This window comes from Geotrypetes seraphini, chromosome 10, assembly GCF_902459505.1.
Source record: "Geotrypetes seraphini chromosome 10, aGeoSer1.1, whole genome shotgun sequence".
NCBI classification, from domain to species: domain Eukaryota; kingdom Metazoa; phylum Chordata; class Amphibia; order Gymnophiona; family Dermophiidae; genus Geotrypetes; species Geotrypetes seraphini.
Window position 1 is genome coordinate 130,845,638 of NC_047093.1, and position 19,912 is coordinate 130,865,549.

The following is a 19,912-nucleotide window of genomic DNA, read 5'->3' on the forward strand; positions in this document are numbered from 1 at the left end:
CTTGTGTGGGGAGTCTATTTGGACTTCTTATCTCCTAGAGGTCGCAGTCTCCTTTTGAATCCTCTTGCTTAGCCTTGTTGAGGTTCATTGCGCTCACTCCCGGGATCGGACGGCGCAGGCACTTTCTTTTTTTTCTTTCTGTTTTGTTGACTTTTTGTTGGGGGGGGGAGGGTGACTGCCAAGGGCCACCGGAGCACGGGCCTTTGGCATTTTGGAGTTTTGTTGCTTGACTTCTGTTTGCTTCAGGGACAAAGGGGGGGGGGATTTTGTCCGGGTGGTTATTGCTGCTTGGGTGGGGTTCGGGGGGGCGGGGGGGGGTTTCCACTCTTGTTTCACCAAAACAATGCAATAACTTTTGTATTGTTGGAAGATCTTTCCTTTGACTTTGCTGTCTTTGTTATTTGTTGTTTGGTATTCATAATAATAAAACAGATTTGAACATAGAAAAAAACAAGCACACGGTTCCATGACTTATATTAGTACTCCTCGAGGGAAAGAGGGGAACATTCTAAACAGTGGGGGGGGGGGGGGAGTCCAGGCGCCATCTTGCTAGGGGTGCCAGCAACCCTCCTCTCCGCGCCCCTTCCCCATTCCTTCCCCTGCCACACACGCTTGCACCCTTGCCTTCCCCTGTACCTCTTTTACTTCTCCAGTGCGAACGTTGCTGCCCACGTCAGCGCTCTCTCTGATGTCACGTGCGAGTCCCAATCCTAGGATGTGATGTCAAAGGGCAAGCCGACACCAATGCAAACATGTGACTCGCATCGGAGCACTTTAAAAAAAAAAAAAGTACAGGGAATGAGACGTGGCGGGCGCCTCTCACCCTCACTACGCCACTCTGGATAAATTTACCACGGGGTTTTTCAGGGCTCCTGGCCAGGTGCTAGTGACCTGGATTGGCCACCATGAGAATGGGCTACTAGGCTTGATGGACCATTGGTATGACCCAATATGGCTGTTCTTAAGCTCTTATGTGTGCCAAGTATAGGACAATCAATCCATTGTACGTAATATCACCGATGAGGTTGGCTCGGAGGCACTGTGGAATGAGGCATTATGACATCACAATCTCAGATCTGGAAAGTTGCTCTCATAGGGGTTCTGGAATCTTGCTATTCTTTGAGATGCTGGAATGTTGCTACTCCTTGGCTTTTAGCCAGGTTCTAGTGACCTGAATTGGCCACTGTGAGGCTTCTGGGCTTGATGGACCATTGGTCTGACCCAGTAAGGCTATTCTTATGTTCTTAAAATTCTAAATTACCACGCCCATGACCTTCTACATACTCTCCTGAAATGCATACCTTCTTGCCCTACATTTGAGCAATAAAAACTAAGGTGATAATCTTATATGGAAGTAATCATGAAGTTTAGTAAGCCTACCACTACAACTACTATTTAACATTTCTATAGTGCCGATAGGTATTCACAGTGCTGTACAATGACATATTTAAGAGACGGTCCCTGCTCTGTAGAGTTTACAATCTAAATTAATAGACAACAGGCCAAGTAATAATAATAACAACAGTTTATATACCGTAGGACCGTGAAGTTCTATGCGGCTTACAATGATTAAAAGATGATACAAATTGAGTAGAATTAACAAAGTTAGAAGCTAGTGATTAACAGCTCTAGGGATCAGTTATTGTCGAATAAGATTGTACAAGTCAGTTGCCCAAATACTTTAGGAACAGATATGTTTTTAGGTGTTTCCTAAATTCCCCATAAGTAGGGGCTTAGGGAGTTTCTCAGGGTGCTTGGTGGGGGGGGGGGGGGTATGAGTTAAATGCATTCTCAAAGAGGTGAGCTTTTAAACTGGATTTGAATAGTTCCAGGGGTGGAGGTTGACGTACTGAATCAGGCAGTTTGTTCCAGGCGTATGGTGCACTCTGGAGTTGGCAGTAGAAGAGAAGGGTACAGATAAGAGAGATTTGCCTGATGAATGGAGTTCCTAGGGAAAAGTATAGGGAGAAAAAATAGAGGAGAGATATTGAAGAGCTAAAGAGTGGGTACACTTGTTGGTCAAAAAGAGGAGTTTGTACTGTATATGGAAGTGGATGGAGAGCCAGTAAAGTGACTTGAGGAAAGGGGTGATGAGAGCATAGCGACTCTACTGGAATAGAACATAGAAACGTGATGGCAGATAAAGGTCAAATGGCCCATCCAGAGCATCCACTATCTCCTCCTCTCCCTATTGGCTAAGGCTCTTAACATTTGCATCTCCTCTTCCTATAGGCTAAGACCTGCATTGTGATGTCATAGAGCTGCCCATCTGCAGTAACCATTATCTCCTTCTCTCTCCAAGAGATCCCATGTGCCTATCCCAGGCCCTTTTGAATTCAGACACAGTCTCTGTCTCTTCCGGGAAACTGTTCCATGCATCAACCACCCTTTCTGTAAAAAAGTATTTCCTTAGATTGCTCCGGAGCCTCTTAACTTCATCCTCTGCCCTCTCATTGCAGAGTTTCCTTTTAAATTAAAGTGACTCAACTCATGCGTATTTACATTACGTCCCCATACGCCTTATCACAAAGACCACATACCGTTTTAGTAGCCTTCCTCTGGACCGACTCCATCCTTTTTATATACAGAAATATAACCCCCCCCCCCTCTTCCAGTGAGCGGCAGTGGCCAAAAAAGCAAACAGGAAACTAGGCTCCTTTTATCAAGGTGCGATAGGGGGTTTAACGCGTGGAATATCGCACGTTAAACCGCCTGCCGTGTTAGCCCGCTAACGCCTCCATTGACGCGGCGTTAGTATTTTGGTTTGCCGCGGGGGGGGGGGGTTAGCGTGTGATGAAATGTCCAACGCGCCAACCCCCGTAGCGCACCTTGATAAAAGGAGCCCTAAGAATCATTAGAAAAAGGATGGCAAATATGACCTCTATATCGCTCCATGGTGTGACCTTGAAAATTCATGGAGTAACCTTGAAAATTGTGTTTAATTCTGGTCAAAATTAGAAAAAGTTCAAGGAACTACCATAGAGGGGATGAAATTCCTCTCGTATGAGGAAAGGCTAAAGAGGTTAGGACTCTTCAGCTTAGAAAAGAGACAGCTGAGGGAGGATATGGTTGAAATCTACAAAATCCCGAGTGGTGTGGAATGGGAATAAGTTTTTACTCTATCAAAATAATACAAAGACTAAAGGACACTCAAAGTTACATATATGGAAATACCTGTAAAACAAACAGGAGAAAGTATTTTTCACTCAAATAATTCAGCTCTGCAACTTATTGCTAGAGGGGTGTGGTAACAGCAGTTAGCATAGCTGGGTTTAAAAAAAAGGTTTGGACAAGTTCCTGGAAGAAAAGTCCATAGTCTGCTATTGAGACGTACATGGGGGACGCCACTGCTTGCCCTGGGATTGGTAGCATGGAATATTGCTATTTGAGTTTCTGCCAGAATTGGCATTGTAAGAAACAGGATACTCTGACCCAGTATGGCTATTCTTATGTTCTTAATGTATTTATTTATTTGGATTTATATACTGTCTTCCCCAGAGAGCTTAGAACGGGTTATATTTAACATTCACAGTGTTAAAATATAATATTACATAAGAGTACAGTTGACATTCATGGAGTTACAATAAACATCAGGGTTACCGTTTAGCAGTGCATGGATTACAGCTCTGCAATCCAGGTGTGCAGTATAAGAATTCAATCTAATAGTATAATCTAATACAGTCAAACCTTGGTTTGCGAGCATAAACCGTTCCGGAAGCATGCTCGTAATCCAAAGCACTCGTATATCAAAGCGAATTTCCCCAGAGGAAATAATGGAAACTCCAAGACGATTCGTTCCATAACCCAAAAACTTTAATACATAATACTACACGTACTTGTATTGCAAGACCTCGCTCGTTTAGAACAGTCACTACATTCCCGCAGCGTCAGAGAGAGAAGAACCGTCGGCTCGGGTGTGATGATGTGACGCATGTATACCGTATGTACTTGTATCGCAAGATATTGCTTGTATATCAAGTTAAAATGTAATAAAATGTTTTGCCTGTCTTGCCAAACACTTGCAAACCAAGTTACTTGCAATCCAAGGTTTTACTGTACATATGTTCCATGGGAATTGAATTAGCTTGGCATAGATATTATGGATGTGAGAGTCCTTGTTTATATGAGGATGGCCACATGCAGGCCTTGTTTATATGAGGATGGCCACATGCAGGCCTTGTTTATATGAGGATGGCCACATGCAGGCCTTGTTTATATGAGGATGGCCTATATCTTCAAGTATCAGTTGCTTTGGCTGTAGTTTATAGAGGGGCTCCTCAGACAAGCTTGGAAGAAAGGAAAGAGAGGGGGCGTTGAGATAAGAGACATTTAAATACCTACACGGCCTAAATGTATATGGTACAGGCTTTTTTTCCAAGGAAAGGAAACTGAGGAATGAGGATCATAGGATGAGAGTGAAAGTAAGTAGGCTCAGGAGTAACTTAAGGAAACATTTCTTTGCAGAAGATGGTAAAAATTACATTAGTGATTTCTATTCCGCCATTACCTTGCAGTTCAAGGTGGATTACACAAGAGTTGTCAGGAGTTTACAGGAGTTGTAACATTACATTAGAATTGTCAAGAACTTAAGGAGCAACATGGGTAATTCGAAACATTTTAGATTAGATATGGGTGGAGTGTGTGGTAGGGAAGGAACTTGTCGTGTTAAACAGGTTTTATGAGTTTTTTGAAGAGTAGGGTTTTAGTTTCTTTTTGAAGGTTTTGTAGTCTGTGGTCATAGATAGCAGATTGGTGATTTGTCTGTCTAGTTTAGCTGCTTTGGTGGCCATTAGGTTGTCATATAGTTTTCCTCTTTTGACATTTTTGGTTGGTGGGTTCTCCTGTGCCTGGTTGAGGTAGATCGGGTTAGTCGGTTGTTCCAGTAGGTTGGGCTTTCTCCATTAATAGCTTTGTATAGTAGGCAGTAGAATTTGAAGTGCATTCTTGCTTGTATTGGGAGCCAGTGTGAGTCATGGTATGCTTCTGTGATGTGATCATATTTTTTCAATGAGTAGATAAGTCTTAGGGCTATGTTTTGTATTGTTTGTAATTGCTTTATCATGATTGCTGGGCAGGGGAGGTATAGTATGTTGCAGTAGTCTATTAGTCCAAGGATAAGAAATTGTACCAAAAGTTGGAATTGTTTCCTGTCGAAGAATTTTCGGATTTGTCTTAGGCTTCTCATAGTCAAGAATGATGTTTTTATTACTTTGTTGATTTGTGGTTGCATGGTACAGCCTCTGTCGATCAGTACTCCAAGAAGTTTTAGTGTGGGTTGAATGGGGTATGAGATCGAGTTTATTACTAGGTTTGTTAACGTTGGAGTTTTGCTGTTTTCTAGGAGGATGAATTTTGTTTTGTCAGAGTTAAGTTTTAGGATGAGTGAGTTTAAAAAAAAAGCCTGGGTCTTGTACATAACATCTCTGTGTGAAATGTAGGTCTTGTAGAGCTTAGTAGTTGGTGTTGATGAGCAGACTGGATAGGTCAGGCCCTATGCTCCTATCATTTAGTTATCTAGGTAAATGCAAATCTGCAATACAGGCACTAGGTGGCAACATAACATACATGACATTCTGTGAAAACAGAATTTGTGCGACACTATGGTTTTTATATTAATATAAATGTTTATTTATTCAATTTTCTCTATATTGTTCTTCCAGGGGTGCTCAGAACAGTTTACATGAATTACATTATTCTTGTCTGTCCTGTCAGGCTCACAATCTATCTAATGTACCTAGGGCAGGGGTAGTCAATTCCGGTCCTCGAGAGCCGGAGCCAAGTCAGATTTTCAGGATATCCACAATAAATATGCATGAGAAAGATTTGCATCTCAAGGAGGCAGTGCATGCAAATCCATCTCATACATATTCATGGTGGATATCCTGAAAGCCTGACCTGGCTCCAGCTCTCGAGGACTGGAATTGCCTACCCCTGACCTAGGGCAATGGGGGCTTTAGTGACTTGCCCAGGGTCACAAGGAGCAATGTGGGGGTTAAACCCAGAACCTCAGCATGCTTTAACCACTGCACCATACTCTTCCCCTTTTGAGAATGGCTTACATAAAATGCTAATCATGAAAAATTATGGACAAAATAATTGTAGATTAGGTTCATTTAAGACAGGGGTGTCAAAGTCCCTCCTCGAGGGCCACAATCCAGTCGGATTTTCAGGATTTCCCCAATTAATATGCATGAGATCTATTTGCATGCACTGCTTTCATTGTATGCTAATAGAGCTCATGTATATTCATTGGGGAAATCCTGAAAACCTGACTGGATTGCGGCCCCCGAGGACCGACTTTGACACCCCTGATTTAAGAACTCAGAGCCAATGTCAAAGCACGCATATAGAACTTTTTTTTTTTTTTTCTAATTCTCTATTTCATTTTTTTTGTAGAACAAATTAGGCAACAAATAAAACCCCCACATATCACAGTTCAGAACGTTAATCCTGAGACCTACAGAGAATACAAATTCAACTATAAAAAAAAAGAAAATTGCATCTTTTTTCCTAAAATAAAGCTTCATAATCAAAGATTTATCACGCTCGCTGATACACGTTTGGATCACCTCCTGAGGGTCTTCTAAAAAGGCAGTTAAATCAACCAACCGCTTTTAAGAAGCGATCCCATCCTCATGTTTTACTCCTCTCCCTCCGTTTCCTTTCAACTCTTTTTTTTTCCCCCCCCCCCCTCTTCTTTCCCTCTCCTTTCTAATAATGTAACGGCGAGGTGGCAGATGAAGTTCAACGTTGAGAAATGTAAAGTATTGCATGTTGGAAACAGAAACCCGAGGTACAACTATACGATGGGAGGGATATTATTGAATGAGAGCAACCAAGAAAGGGACTTGGGGGTAATGGTGGACATGACAATGAAGCCGACGGCACAGTGCGCAACAGCCGCTAAGAAAGCAAATAGAATGCTAGGCATAATCAAGAAGGGTATTACAACCAGGACGAAAGAAGTTATCCTGCCATTGTATCGGGCGATGGTGCGCCCGCATCTGGAATACTGCGTCCAATACTGGTCTCCGTACCTTAGGAAGGATATGGCGTTACTCGAGAGGGTTCAGAGGAGAGCGACACGCTTGATAAAAGGGATGGAAAACCTCTCATACGCTGAGAGATTGGAGAAACTGGGTCTCTTTTCCCTGGAGAAGAGGAGACTTAGAGGGGATATGATAGAGACTTATAAGATCATGAAGGGCATAGAGAGAGTGGAGAGGGACAGAAAGAAAGGGAGACAGAGAAAAATAGAGAGAGAGAGAGAAAGAGAGAGAGAGAGAGAGAAAGGGAGAGAGACAGAAATAGAGAGAGAGATAGAAAGAAAGAGAGAGAGAAAGGGAGAGAGAGAAAGATTGGAGAAACTGGGTCTCTTTTCCCTGGAGAAGAGGAGACTTAGAGGGGATATGATAGAGACTTATAAGATCATGAAGGGCATAGAGAGAGTAGAGAAGGACAGATTCTTCAAACTTTCGAAAAATAAAAGAACAAGAGGACACTTGGAAAAGTTGAAAGGGGACAGATTCAAAACGAATGCTAGGAAGTTCTTCTTTACCCAGCGAGTGGTGGACACCTGGAATGCGCTTCCAGAGGGAGTAATAGGGCAGAGTACAGTACAGGGGTTTAAGAAAGGATTGGACAATTTCCTGCTGGAAAAGGGGATAGAGGGGTATAAATAGAGGATTACTGCACAGGTCCTGGACCTGTTGGGCCGCCGCGTGAGCGGCTGCTGGGCATGATGGACCTCAGGTCTGACCCAGCAGAGGCATTGCTTATGTTCTTATGTACCCCTTTCCCTACTCCTTATCCTCACTTTCAAGTATGTCCTGTCTATGTCCTTAATGTACACCTCTTTTTCTTCCTCACAAAACTTTACTTTTATAAGCTTCACCTTTTATCTCAATTTTAAAATTTTATTGTAAACCGGCCCGTTGATGGTCGATGTATTAAAAATTAATAAAACTTGAAACTTGAAACTATCAGGAGAGGCCAACTGCTTCACACCTGCAAGTTCTCCCACACCTCTGATGTTTACTCTGACCCACACATGAAGCCTCCAGTGATCTGTAAGAAGGGGCCTCAGTGCTTGCAAGTAGAGAATGACATGGTGGATGTTACCCGCGGCTAGCCGCAAATAGTCGTGGGTAACCTGCCAAAACAGTGGAGAGGGGAAGGTGCTCACTGCAGGTACGGGGACAATGCCATCCACCGCCCCGTGGAGCAGTGAATGGCCTTGTCTCCGCAGTTAAGGGAGGGAACACGCGTGGTCACCGATCGCGCGCGGCCCCCCTCCCTCCTTCCTACCTATCCACCCGAATCTATCTATCTCCCTCCCTCTTACCTTCGAAGCGCATTTTAAGGTTTCAGACTTGTTGAAAGCCGCCGGAGCGTGCGTGCAGTCGCGCGTGTGTGGACAGAAGCTTCTTCTCTGCCGCAGCTTCCGCCCACACACGCACGCAGCTGCACGAACACTCCGGCGGCTTTTAACAAGCCTGAAACCTTAAAAGGTGCTGCAAAGGTAAGGGGGAGGGAGGGCGGTGCACGGACCGCGCGAGGGCTGCCAAAGGGCAGTGAGGTGGCGAGAGGGAAGGGTGGATGCTGCAGGGACGCCCCGGGGCGGTGAAGGGGGCGGCGTGGACGGGGCGGTGAAGGGGACAGATTTTTTTTCCCTCGTGTCATTCTCTACTTGCAAGTTTCAAAAACTGCATGGCGATCCACAATGGGATCCGTATAAACGCAAACAAAACGGAATAAAAAATTTTTTTCATGCACTCCCTACGATGAGCTTTCGAGACCACCTATTCCCCAAAAACTCGTGTCCAGTACATCATTTTTGGATAATTTTTAATTTAGGGCTCCTTTTACGAAAATGCGCTAGCCAAAAATCTACCGCCTGCTCAAAAGGCAATTTAGCACACGCTAATCCACGCATTCAGGCCCTAGCGTGACTTTGTAAAAGGAGCCCTTAGACTATTAATGTAGACTATTTAATTTGATAGGTTTTATTTCTTCGTCTTTTTTCGTTGTGCTCCTCCTTTTGTACAAATAGAATGCTTTTGGGTTTTTTTTTTCCTTAATAAAATTATCAGAATTCACAACAAAATTTGGTACATGATATTACAAAGCAAAGGGAAATGTGTGTGTTTTTTTTACTGTTCTCTAAGTATCTTTCCTCTGCAGAAATCACTATGGTTAACCATTCTTCCTGTGTTGTGTAATGGACATAGTATACTTACTTCACTAAAACCAAGTCACGGTGACAGTTCAGATTAAAAGGGAAGGGCAGGACGTAGTGTGTGACCTTTTCAATCAGGGCCATAGTGCTCTTTGGTCACTCGCTGCTACGTACAGTGAAACCCCTATTACAAAGCCTGCTTTAAAAGGAAATTATCCGGCTTCCTCACTTCTCCAATGGGAAAAAATTCTGCATACGTCTCTTCCCATGTAAAAACCTGGAACAGCAGTATCCCCGTATACCTACTGTTCCTAAAATAACTCACTAAAATATCTTTCAGGAATAAAATCTATTGGTAATATTCCTCGATCTTTCTCATATACTTTTACAATGATTTGAAATGAGATTCCCTCTTGGGTTAGAACTCGTCTCTCCTTTCAGACTTTCCGTAAATCTATGAAAACACGCATAGATTGTTTTAACTTTGGAACAAGGTCGAAATCTGGCGGACTCAGGTCCGGACTGTAGGGAGCATGAGGTAACACCTCCCAGCCGTATTCGCGTGGTTTTTCAATGACGATATTCCCTATGTGTAGGCGAGCGTTGTCGTGAAGAATGAGTGGCTCAGCCAAGAGCAACTGAGGTCGGGTTTTGTGCATTTTTTTTCCAAAAAAAGCACGATAATACACTGCGGTGATACTTCTTCCACATGGAATTTTGTCTGTGATGATGATGCCGTCTTGATCATAAGCAAAAATCATCATTGATTGAGCTCGTCAGAATTTTTTTTGGTCGTGGGAAAGATGGAGCTCTCCACTCATCGTTGGAAAAACTACGCAAATACGGCCTCATGCTCCCTACAGTCCAGACATGAGTCCATCAGACTTTGACCAATTTCCAAAGTTGAAACAACCTATGCGTGGACATCGTTTTGCATTTCTGGAAGAGCTTTCTTCCGCCGGTACCCGGGCCATTCGGCAACTGAACAAAAATGATGTCTTGGATGGAATAATGAAGCTTCCCGGGCGTTGGGATTCAGTCATTGCAAAGCAGGGAGACTTTATTGAAGGATTGTAAAGAAAAACTTGGAAAAAAAAAATAAACATGTAAATTTTAAAAAATGAGTGCATTATTTATGACGTGACCCTCGTATAGCGCTACTAGACATACACAGTATTGTACAGTACATCAAAACAAAGAAGAGACAGTCCCTGCTCAAAAGAGCTTACAATCTAGTCAAGAAGATGCATCAATGCACTGTGCTCAGGTGGGGGAATCACAGAAGGAAAGATAAGGCAGATTTTGGTGCTTAGTAGCTGGGGTTACAAAGTTTCCATAAACTGCCTCAGATTTCAAGACCCTTCTCTGCACCCCAGTTGATCTCTTTCCGCACCTGTTAGGGCAGTGCTTCTCAACCCCCGTCCTCGGAGCACACCCAGCCAGTCGGGTTTTCGGGCTATGCACAACGCATATGCATGAAATAGATCGGTCTACCAAGAAGGCGGTGCACGCAAACCTATATTCATTGCGGCCATCCCGAAAGCCCGACTGGCTGGGTGTGCCCCCAAAGACCGGGTTCAGAACCAGGCGTGCGGGCACCGCTGGTTGAAATCAGACAGTACATTACATTAGGGATTTCTATTCCGCCATTACCTTGCGGTTCAAGTAGACATTGAAAGTGGCATTGTGAAAAATGCATGCCCAATTTGTTAAGCCAAGCAGGTTTCTTCTCCAGAGGAAGATCCTAATATACTTCATTCCTATAAAACAAAAATAAAGAATTAGGATTCAGAACTGTAATCTGGGTGTTTTTACTGCTGTAATTATCTATTGCTTACGTTTGACTTATTCAGCGCCTTGAATGAATTGCTTCAAAAAGGCGATAAATAAATGTGAGGATACCAAAGCCCCCTTTTATCAAGCTGCGTTAGGGATTTTTATCGTCAGCTCCGCAGCGGCCGGCGATAAAAAACCCCTAACGCGGCTTGATAACAGGGGGCCTAAATGAAACAGAACTTTGCTTCTGTGTTTTCTGCAAACCACTGCCTACATATCTGGCTCTCAGGTCTATAAATCATCTGAGCGGACTGGCGCTCAGATTCTTCTCCAAATAATAATCTTAGAAATTCCTCGTGTGAATAGTATCTAATCTGTATTTGAATGGTTCTCAATCCATTCTGTGGGACCCTCAGGCAGTTGGGTCCCTTAATAGTCCCCTGCCACCTTTTAGCCCCCTTTGTGTGTCTGTCACAATTAGATTGTAAGCTCTTCTGAGCAGGGACGGTTTCTTGCATGTAGAATGTTCAGCGCTGCGTGCGCCTGATAGCACTATAGAAATAATAAATTTGTTGGGTCTTGAGAATATCCACAATAAATATGCACAAGGGAAATTTGCATATTCCAATGGGAATGGCATAGCGAGGGTGACCAGCGCCCAGGCCAGGCGCCCCTCTCCTGCCCTCTTCCCCACCCCCGCTGCACCTCCCTTCCCCCTTCCTTTTTAATTATAGCACGAGCAGCAAATAACTTGTGGCCCATGCCGGCTTCGGAACGCTCTCTGATGCCACTTCCTCCCCCGTCAGAGGAAGCGCCACAGCCAAGGCGGGCAGCCAGTTCATCGCTGAAAAATAAAAATGATTCTTTGGAAAAAAAGAAAAAAAGGTACAGGGAAGGGGCTGTGGAGTGCTTGCACGGCAGGGGGGGGAGTGGGAAGAGGAGGAGAGGTGCGACAGACTGCCCCCCTCCCCACCTTGCACCCTCCCTTACTATGCCACTGGCAGTGCCTGAAGTTCAGAGCACAGAAAGTTCTGGGTTCTCTTTTATGCAAGAGGGTTCCTGTAGCAACTGTGTGTGTGTGTGGGGGGGGGGGGGGGCTCTAGGCAGGAATCTGTGTGAGGATCCTAGTGAGGGGAATACCTTCCAACTCTTCAGTTTAGTGGGAGGTTTTTTTAAAAAAAAAAAAACTAGTGTCATCAGAGGAATTTCAAAGATAGCAAGGAGCAGAACAGTATGAGAGGGTGTAGGATTGCACCAGTTGTGGTGCGAGAAATATGGTCAGTAGGAACTTCTAGGTCCGGATTAAAGGGGTCATTATTTACATAGTAGATGATGGCAGATAAAGACCCGAATGGTCCATCCAGTCTGCCCAACCTGATTCAATTTAAACTTTTTACATTTTTTCTTCTTAGCTATTTCTGGGCAAGAATCCAAAGCTCTACCCGGAACTGTGTTTGGGTTCCAACTGCCGAAATCTCCTCTATAACTCATTCCAGCCCATCTATACTCTCCTAGCCATTGAAGCCCTCCCCAGCCCATCCTCCGCCAAATGGCCATATACAGACACAGACTGTGCAAGTCTGCCCAGTACTGGCCTTAGTTCTTCAATATTTACTATTATTTTCCGATTCTGGCCAAAGCTGTGGAAAAAATATCCAGCTATTCAGCACCGCTATCTAGATAGTAGCTGGTGTTGAACATCTGGATAATACAATCATTTCTGGAACTTATCCAGAAAGCATCAACCTTTTGGAAGATACTGCTCGTGCCAGGGAACATTTCAAGAGCTACGCGGGGGGTGGGGAGAGGGAAGGGCACAGCGTGGTGGGGAAGAGCAGGGGCACAAGGTTCAGCAATGCCAAGGTGCCAACACCCCGGGCACCAACCTCCCTAGCTACGCCACTGGGCACATTAGATGATGAGATGGGGTTCCTTTTCCTGTATAGCTCCACGATGATGGAATAGCCTTCTAGGACCACTGCGAATGTATGCTTCTCAGAGCAATTAAAAAAAAAAAAAATGATTGAAAACATATTTGTTTGTGAAAGTATTCTGATTTTTTTTTTTCCTGAGATTGAGGTCATTAATGTTTCTGTAAGTTTGTTGAAGAGCAATGATTTTATGCCATTTGTTGTTATATGTGATGGTGTTATTGGACTGTGTATATGCTATTGTAATCCATATAGGTATACGCAGAATATACATTTTTTTAAGAAAATTAATAAATTCATGCAACTTCCTGTCTAATAGATCCTTTCCCTTCCCTTCTCTTGCTCAAGTCCACTTTGAAGAGGGTGATATTTTAAAGCTGAATGCATACGTACACTTAATTTTTGAACTTACCTAAAAGACTTCTTGGCTAAAAACGAAAAAGAGAAAATCTCAATGAAATCACACAGAACATAGTAATATAGTAAATGATGGCAGATAAAGACCTAAATGGTCCATCCAGTCTGCCCAAAAGTCACACGCATTATTAATTCATGATTAAACGGTCTTTCTTTGACATTTCTGGGACATAGACCGTAGACGTCTGCCCGGTACTCTTCTTAGGTTCCAACTACTGGGGTTGCCATTGACACGCTGCCCTCCCCCCCCCCCCACCCCATCCAAACCATCTTGCTATTTGTGAGACACAGACCGTAAAAGTATTTCCGGCACTGTGCTCACATTCCGCATTACTTGAGTTTCTGTCAAAGTCCACTAAACTGAATTGCCATAAATGGGACACAGACTGTGCATGTCTGCCCAGTACCAGTCTTAGTTCTTCAATAGAAAACACGTTCTATGGAAAACATCATAACACATTAGACAAGGGTATAAAGATCAGTTGACCTACAGAGGAAACTTGACCAAATCATCTTAATCAGTTTTCATTGTCTTCTTCATTGATTCTCTACCATCAGAAGGAGATGAGCATTTATAACCCTCATTGATTTTCAACATAGATAGATTTCCCTTTATCGGTAATTCAAAATTTTTTCTTGATAAAATGGAAGAAAATAACCAATACGTAAAATTCATTATGCCTATTAACAAAAAAGAATGCTGCACTAGATAACAACTCTCCATTTTCTGATTGGTGCCATGCCTTGCCCATTACTATGATGCTTGCGTCATTTGGAAAAAGATCCCAAATTTTTGGTAAATTTCCTTTTAAGAGGATCTAGCTGTAACAGGCACAACACTAGCTCAGTGTACAGTTGTGGTCATGGAAGTCAGCCACACTGAGGGGCCCTAAATCAGTGTTAACAAATTGTAGATGGAAACTGCTCATGCTCCAAGTGTCAGAATTTGCTTTCAGTCCTGCTGAGACCCTAAGGAGAGAGGCAGCATGCCACAAGCAGGTGCCAGGATAGCTGGAGGCATGTGACCTAACTAAGACATCAGAGGAATACAGGATTCATGTTTTAATCACTTTTTATTCCAGGTAGGCCTAGAGCCCAAGGTGATTCAACATGTAGAGATTTTGCTCCAGTGACAAATCAAGAACTCTAAGAGAGAAAGTGGTGTTTAAGAAATTTGGGGGAATTCTGACAGAAAATCACACAGAGAGAAGGTATGCTGTTTACATTTGAGTTGATAAGCAAAATGTGGGAGGGCATTTGATGGACCTTGGGGTGGTGAGGAAGGAAGGAGACAGGCATGCTGGATGAGTGTGTAGTTAGTGGACTCGGGGTAGTCAGGAGGAGAGATACTGGATGGAAAGGCATTTGGTAGACCCAGGGGGAGGAGAAGGGATGTTAGATGGGAGGGCAGTTGGTCAGAGAAAGGGAGAGATGGTGGACCCAGTGGATAGGGGGTAGGACAGGGAGAGAGGGAGGAAAAGGGCAGTTGGGAAGAGAAATGGAGAGATGGTGGATCTGGAGTGGGAGAGAAGGAGTAAGAGGTGTTGGACCTGGGGATGGGAGGGAGAAAAGACAGAGGGATTGATGAAAAGATGATGCACCTGGGGGACGAGAGAGAGATGGAGGTCTGAGGAGGGTAGAGAAAGAGGGATGGATGGATGATGCAGCAGCATGGGGAAGTATAAGAAAATGAAAAAAGAGGTGCCAGATAGCAGGTAGAGGGGGTAGGGTGGGAAGAGACAACTGGATTGAGAGTGAGTAGAAGAAAGGTAGAGAAAGGTGCTGACCACAGAGAGGGAGAGAGAAGATGAATCTGTGATTTGGGGCTGGGGTAGGGGATTTAGAGGACAGAAAAGAGAAGGGGAGAAACTGAACATAGAGAGACTCAAGAATTCAGGGGGAGGGGAAAGGACAGGGACAGAGAGTGATATGGACAGAGAAGAATTATCAAAACAGTCAGGATACCCTGGAAAAAGCAGAACAATACAGGGGGAGGGAGAAGAAGGGGAACAGAGTCAAAGATGGATGGGACTAGGCGGAGGGAGAAAAAGCAGATGACTAGGACAGAGTAGGAAAATTCAGAACCAATGCTAGGAAGTTCTTCTTCACCCAAAGGGTGGTGGACACTATCAGATTGACAAACTAAAAAGTGACAAATCCCCTGGCCCAGACGGAATTCACCCGAGAGTATTAAAAGAACTAAAGGTGGAAATCGGAGAACTACTGCAAACCCTCGCTAACTTGTCAGTTATAACCGGACAGATACCAGAAGACTGGAAGATAGCGAACGTAATACCAATCTTCAAAAAAGGATCAAGGGGAGAACCGGGAAACTATAGACCAGTGAGTCTCACATCGGTCCCTGGGAAAATGGTTGAGGCTTTGATTAAAGACAGCATTGTACAGCACCTGGATAACCATGACCTGCTGAGAGGTAGTCAGCATGGCTTCAGGAAAGGGAAGTCATGCTTGACAAACTTACTTCAGTTTTTCGAGGGAGTGAACAAACAAGTCGATAGCGGAGAACCGGTTGACATAATATACTTGGACTTCCAGAAAGCGTTCGACAAAGTACCTCATGCGAGACTTCTCAAGAAACTACAAAGTCATGGAATAGAAGGGGATATACTGAGATGGATAGGAAAATGGCTAGAAAACAGAAGACAAAGAGTGGGCATAAATGGGAAGTACTCAGACTGGAAGAAAGTAACTAGCGGTGTGCCTCAGGGCTCAGTTCTTGGGCCTATCTTATTCAATATCTTCGTAAATGACCTGGAAGAAGAAACGACCAGTGCTATCATCAAGTTTGCAGATGACACAAAACTATGCCGAGCAATCAGGTCACAAAAAGACAGCGAAGAACTCCAGAGAGATTTGAAGCAACTTGAGAGATGGGCAGAAAATTGGCAGATGAGTTTTAATGTAGAAAAATGCAAAGTGATGCGCCTGGGCAGTAAAAACAAGGAGCATGGGTACAAACTGTTAGGTATAACATTGGGGAAGAGCAATCAAGAAAAAGACCTGGGAGTACTGATAGATAGAACCCTGAAGCCATCGGCTCAATGTGCAGCGGCGGCAAAGAAAGCTAACAGGATGTTAGGCATGATAAAGAAAGGAATCACGAGTAGATCAAGGGAGGTCATAATGCCGCTTTATAGAGCAATGGTCAGACCACACCTGGAATACTGTGTCCAACACTGGTCTCCATACCTGAAGAAGGATATAACACTACTGGAGAGGGTGCAGAGGAGAGCGACGAAGCTAGTAAAAGGTATGGAGAACTTGAGCTACAAAGATCGCCTCAGAAAACTGGGACTATTCACCCTTGAGAAGAGAAGACTGAGAGGGGATCTGATAGAGACTTTTAAATTGCTAAAAGGAATTGACATAATGGAGCAAGCTCACTCACCAACAGGGGGAAAGGATGGTGAGCAAGAAACAGCGTTATTCACATTGGCAAATGTAACCCAGTCTCGGACCAGAGGTCATGGCCTGAAGCTGAGAGGGGACACGGCCAAGACAAACGTCAGAAAGTTCTGCTTCACACAGCGAGTGGTGAACGCCTGGAACTCTCTCCCGAAAGAGCTGGTGGAGGAAACCACCGTTCTAGGATTTAAGGGAAAATTGGACGCACATCTTCTTGCAGAAGACATTGAGGGATACGAGTGACATTGTATTCGCCAGGGTGTGCCTGGCTGGGCCTCCGCGTGTGCGGAACGCCGGACTAGATGGACCCCGGGTCTGATCCGGTGCAGGCATTTCTTATGTTCTTATGTTCTTATGTTCTTATGACACCTGTAATGCGCTTCCGGATGGTGTGATAGGACAGAGTACGGTATTGGGGTTCAAGAAGGGATTAGATAATTTCCTGAAGGAAAAGGAGATAGAAGGATATAGATAGAGGATTACTATACAGGTCCTGGACCTGATGGGCTGCCGCGTGAGCAGAGTGCTGGGCATGATGGACCTTTGGTCTGACCCAGCATAGGCACTGCTTATGTTCTTATGTTAAGTGGGAGAGCAGAGATTTTGGATGGGAGAAATGGCATAAGAGTTTTGAGGAGATAGTGAGTACTTGGCAATTGGTAGGTATTTGGTATATCAATGGGCTGGAAGAATGAATGAGGGTATGGAATGAGGGCATGAAATGGGAGTGAAGAGAGAGGGGATGAAGTGTGGGAAAAGACTGAGACGTACAGTAGTGTGAATGACCTGGAAGAATGGAGAGATAATGAGAGATGTTGAAAAGGGATCAGGGTACTAGGGCAAGATATCAAAGGAAGGAGAGATGCTGAGCAGGGGAAGAGTAAGAAAACAATGGGTAGTGCTGGATATTGGATGGGATTGGAGACAGAGACATGGAAGGAGAAGGGATATAGGAGAGGAAGTAAAGACAGGATGAGAGAGAAGAAATGGCTGAAGGACTGGAGATCTTGTCAAGAAAGTTAAGAAAAGACAGAGGAAAACAGAAACTGGAAACTGGGACGGTCATAACTGGGGAAAAAATCAAAGCAAGCAGATAAAAGTAGAAAGGATTTTATTCTTAAGTTAGGGAATGAAAAATGTCAATTTTACAATAAACTTACACCGCTTTCTTTATATTTTACATAAGAACATAAGAAACGCCTCCACCGGATCAGACCGAGGTCCATCCAGTCCGGTGCTCCGTACACGCGGCGGCCCATTTAGGTACTCTTTTTTGGAGACCCGACTTTACCGTATCCCTCAATATGATATGCAAGAAGGTGTGCATCCAACTTGTGCTTGAATCCCAGTACAGTAGTCTCTGCCACAACCTCCTCCGGGAGTGCATTCCAAGCACCCACCACTCGCTGTGTGAAGCAGAACTTCCTGACATTTGTCCTGAACCTGCTGCCACACAGTTTCAGGCTATGACCTCTTGTCCGTGTCACCTCTGAATATGTTAGCAATGCTGCTTCCTGGTCTATTTACAGAAAACAGGGTGCTCTTTTTTCAAATTTAATTTTTGCCTTCATGCTCCTATTTTCTCTTTGGGCTCACTTATTCTGTACCCGGCAAGGGTCTATTTCTGTTCACTGTTTGTGACCAAAGTTCATAGCTAGATCCCAGAGAACTCTGGTCTACTTGGCATTTGATGCATACATACTGGAACAGACCCGTGAGCTAGAGATAACATTGAGCCTTGACCCGAGGCCCCCGCCCTTGCAGCTGTGGATCTTGAGTTTTCCTAGCCTCAAAGTGACTGGTGGAAGGACTAGATTTAAGACAGTCTATCTGCAATTTTTCAAGTTCAAGTTTCAAGTTTATTTAATCTTTTGATGAATCGCCTATTACAATTACTAGGCGATGTACATAATCTAAATACAGTAAAGGAAGAAACTTAACATAATAACAAGGATATTATTTTCTACCAGACCTGCTGAGGTTTCCCTAGATTCTCTCTGGCTTGCTCTAGCTAATTTAGGGAAATTTTTGCTATCTGTAAATGTGTTGTGATCTTGTCTTTCGTGAAATATGTGTTTTGGGGAACCTATACACTTGACATCTTTTCTTGGCTACTAGGGGATCTCCGATGGTTCCTCTCCAGATTGGTGGGTTACAGTAATGGGAAAATTGTAAAGTAAGCACTAAAAGGTGCAGAAGATGAAAAAGTGAGGACAAATGGAAACAACCACAGCGACTGAAATCCTCACTAACATAAGAACTGCCATCTCCGGATCAGACCTTCGGTCCATCAAGTCCGGCGATCCGCACACGTGGAGGCCCTGCCAGGTGTACACCTGGCGTAATTTATAGTCCACCATATCTTTATATGCCTCTCTTAAGGAGATATGCATTAGAGAATGACACGGTGGCGGTTTACCCGCGGCCACCGCATTTTAGCCGCGGGTCACCCGCCGAAAACGGGGAAGAAAACTAGCAGTCGCTGCGGCGACGGGGACAAGGCCATTCACCGCCTGCGGGGCGGTGAATGGTCTTGTCCCCCGCAGTGAGGCATGAAGGATCGCGCGGTCCCCGCAGCTCACACCCCGCCCGCCCAATCGATTCCAGTGTCCAGCCAGCTCTCTCCCCTCTCCTCACCCCAGTCCGCAGATCCTCCTCCTCGGCGACCCGCACGCTACCAGAGAGCCGCGCACACCCGCTGCTGCTCAGCCTCGATCTTCTGCTCTGACGCAACCGGAAACAGGAAGTTGCAGCGGAGCAGAAGATCGAACACTGAGCAGCCGCGCGTGTGCGGCTCCCTGGGAAAGCGCGCAGGTTGCCGAAAAAGAAAACCCACAAACCAAGGTGAGGAGAAGGGAGAGAGCCGGCCAAACACCAGGATCGACCGGGCAGGCAGGTAGTGGCCGCGGGGACCGTGCGATCGCTAGTGTTCCCGGCTCAAATTGGAAGGAGGGAGTGAAAGGAAAAAGGCTTATATGGATGCAGCGGGGACGGTGACGGGGCGGTGAAAGGGATGGCGGTGACGGTGACGGGGCGGTGAAGGGATCGGCGGTGACGGGGCGGTGCAGAGGATGGTGGGCCGGTGACGGGGCGGTGACGGGGACAGATTTTTTCCCCGTGTCATTCTCTAATATGCATCTAGTTTGCTCTTGAAGCCTAGGACGGTCGATTCCGCAATAATCTC

At 44.7% G+C, this 19,912-nt stretch overlaps 1 protein-coding gene across 1 annotated transcript in view; it reads right to left on the bottom strand.

The window, feature by feature from the left end:
* The window catches only part of SELP (selectin P), a 169,510-nt gene that overhangs the window by 91,703 nt on the left and 57,895 nt on the right, over positions 1-19,912 (bottom strand). Inside the window, exon 19 of the mRNA XM_033962306.1 lies at positions 10,832-10,938. Coding sequence (XP_033818197.1) covers positions 10,832-10,938 — 107 coding nt within the window. The remainder of the gene's footprint in view (positions 1-10,831; positions 10,939-19,912) is intronic.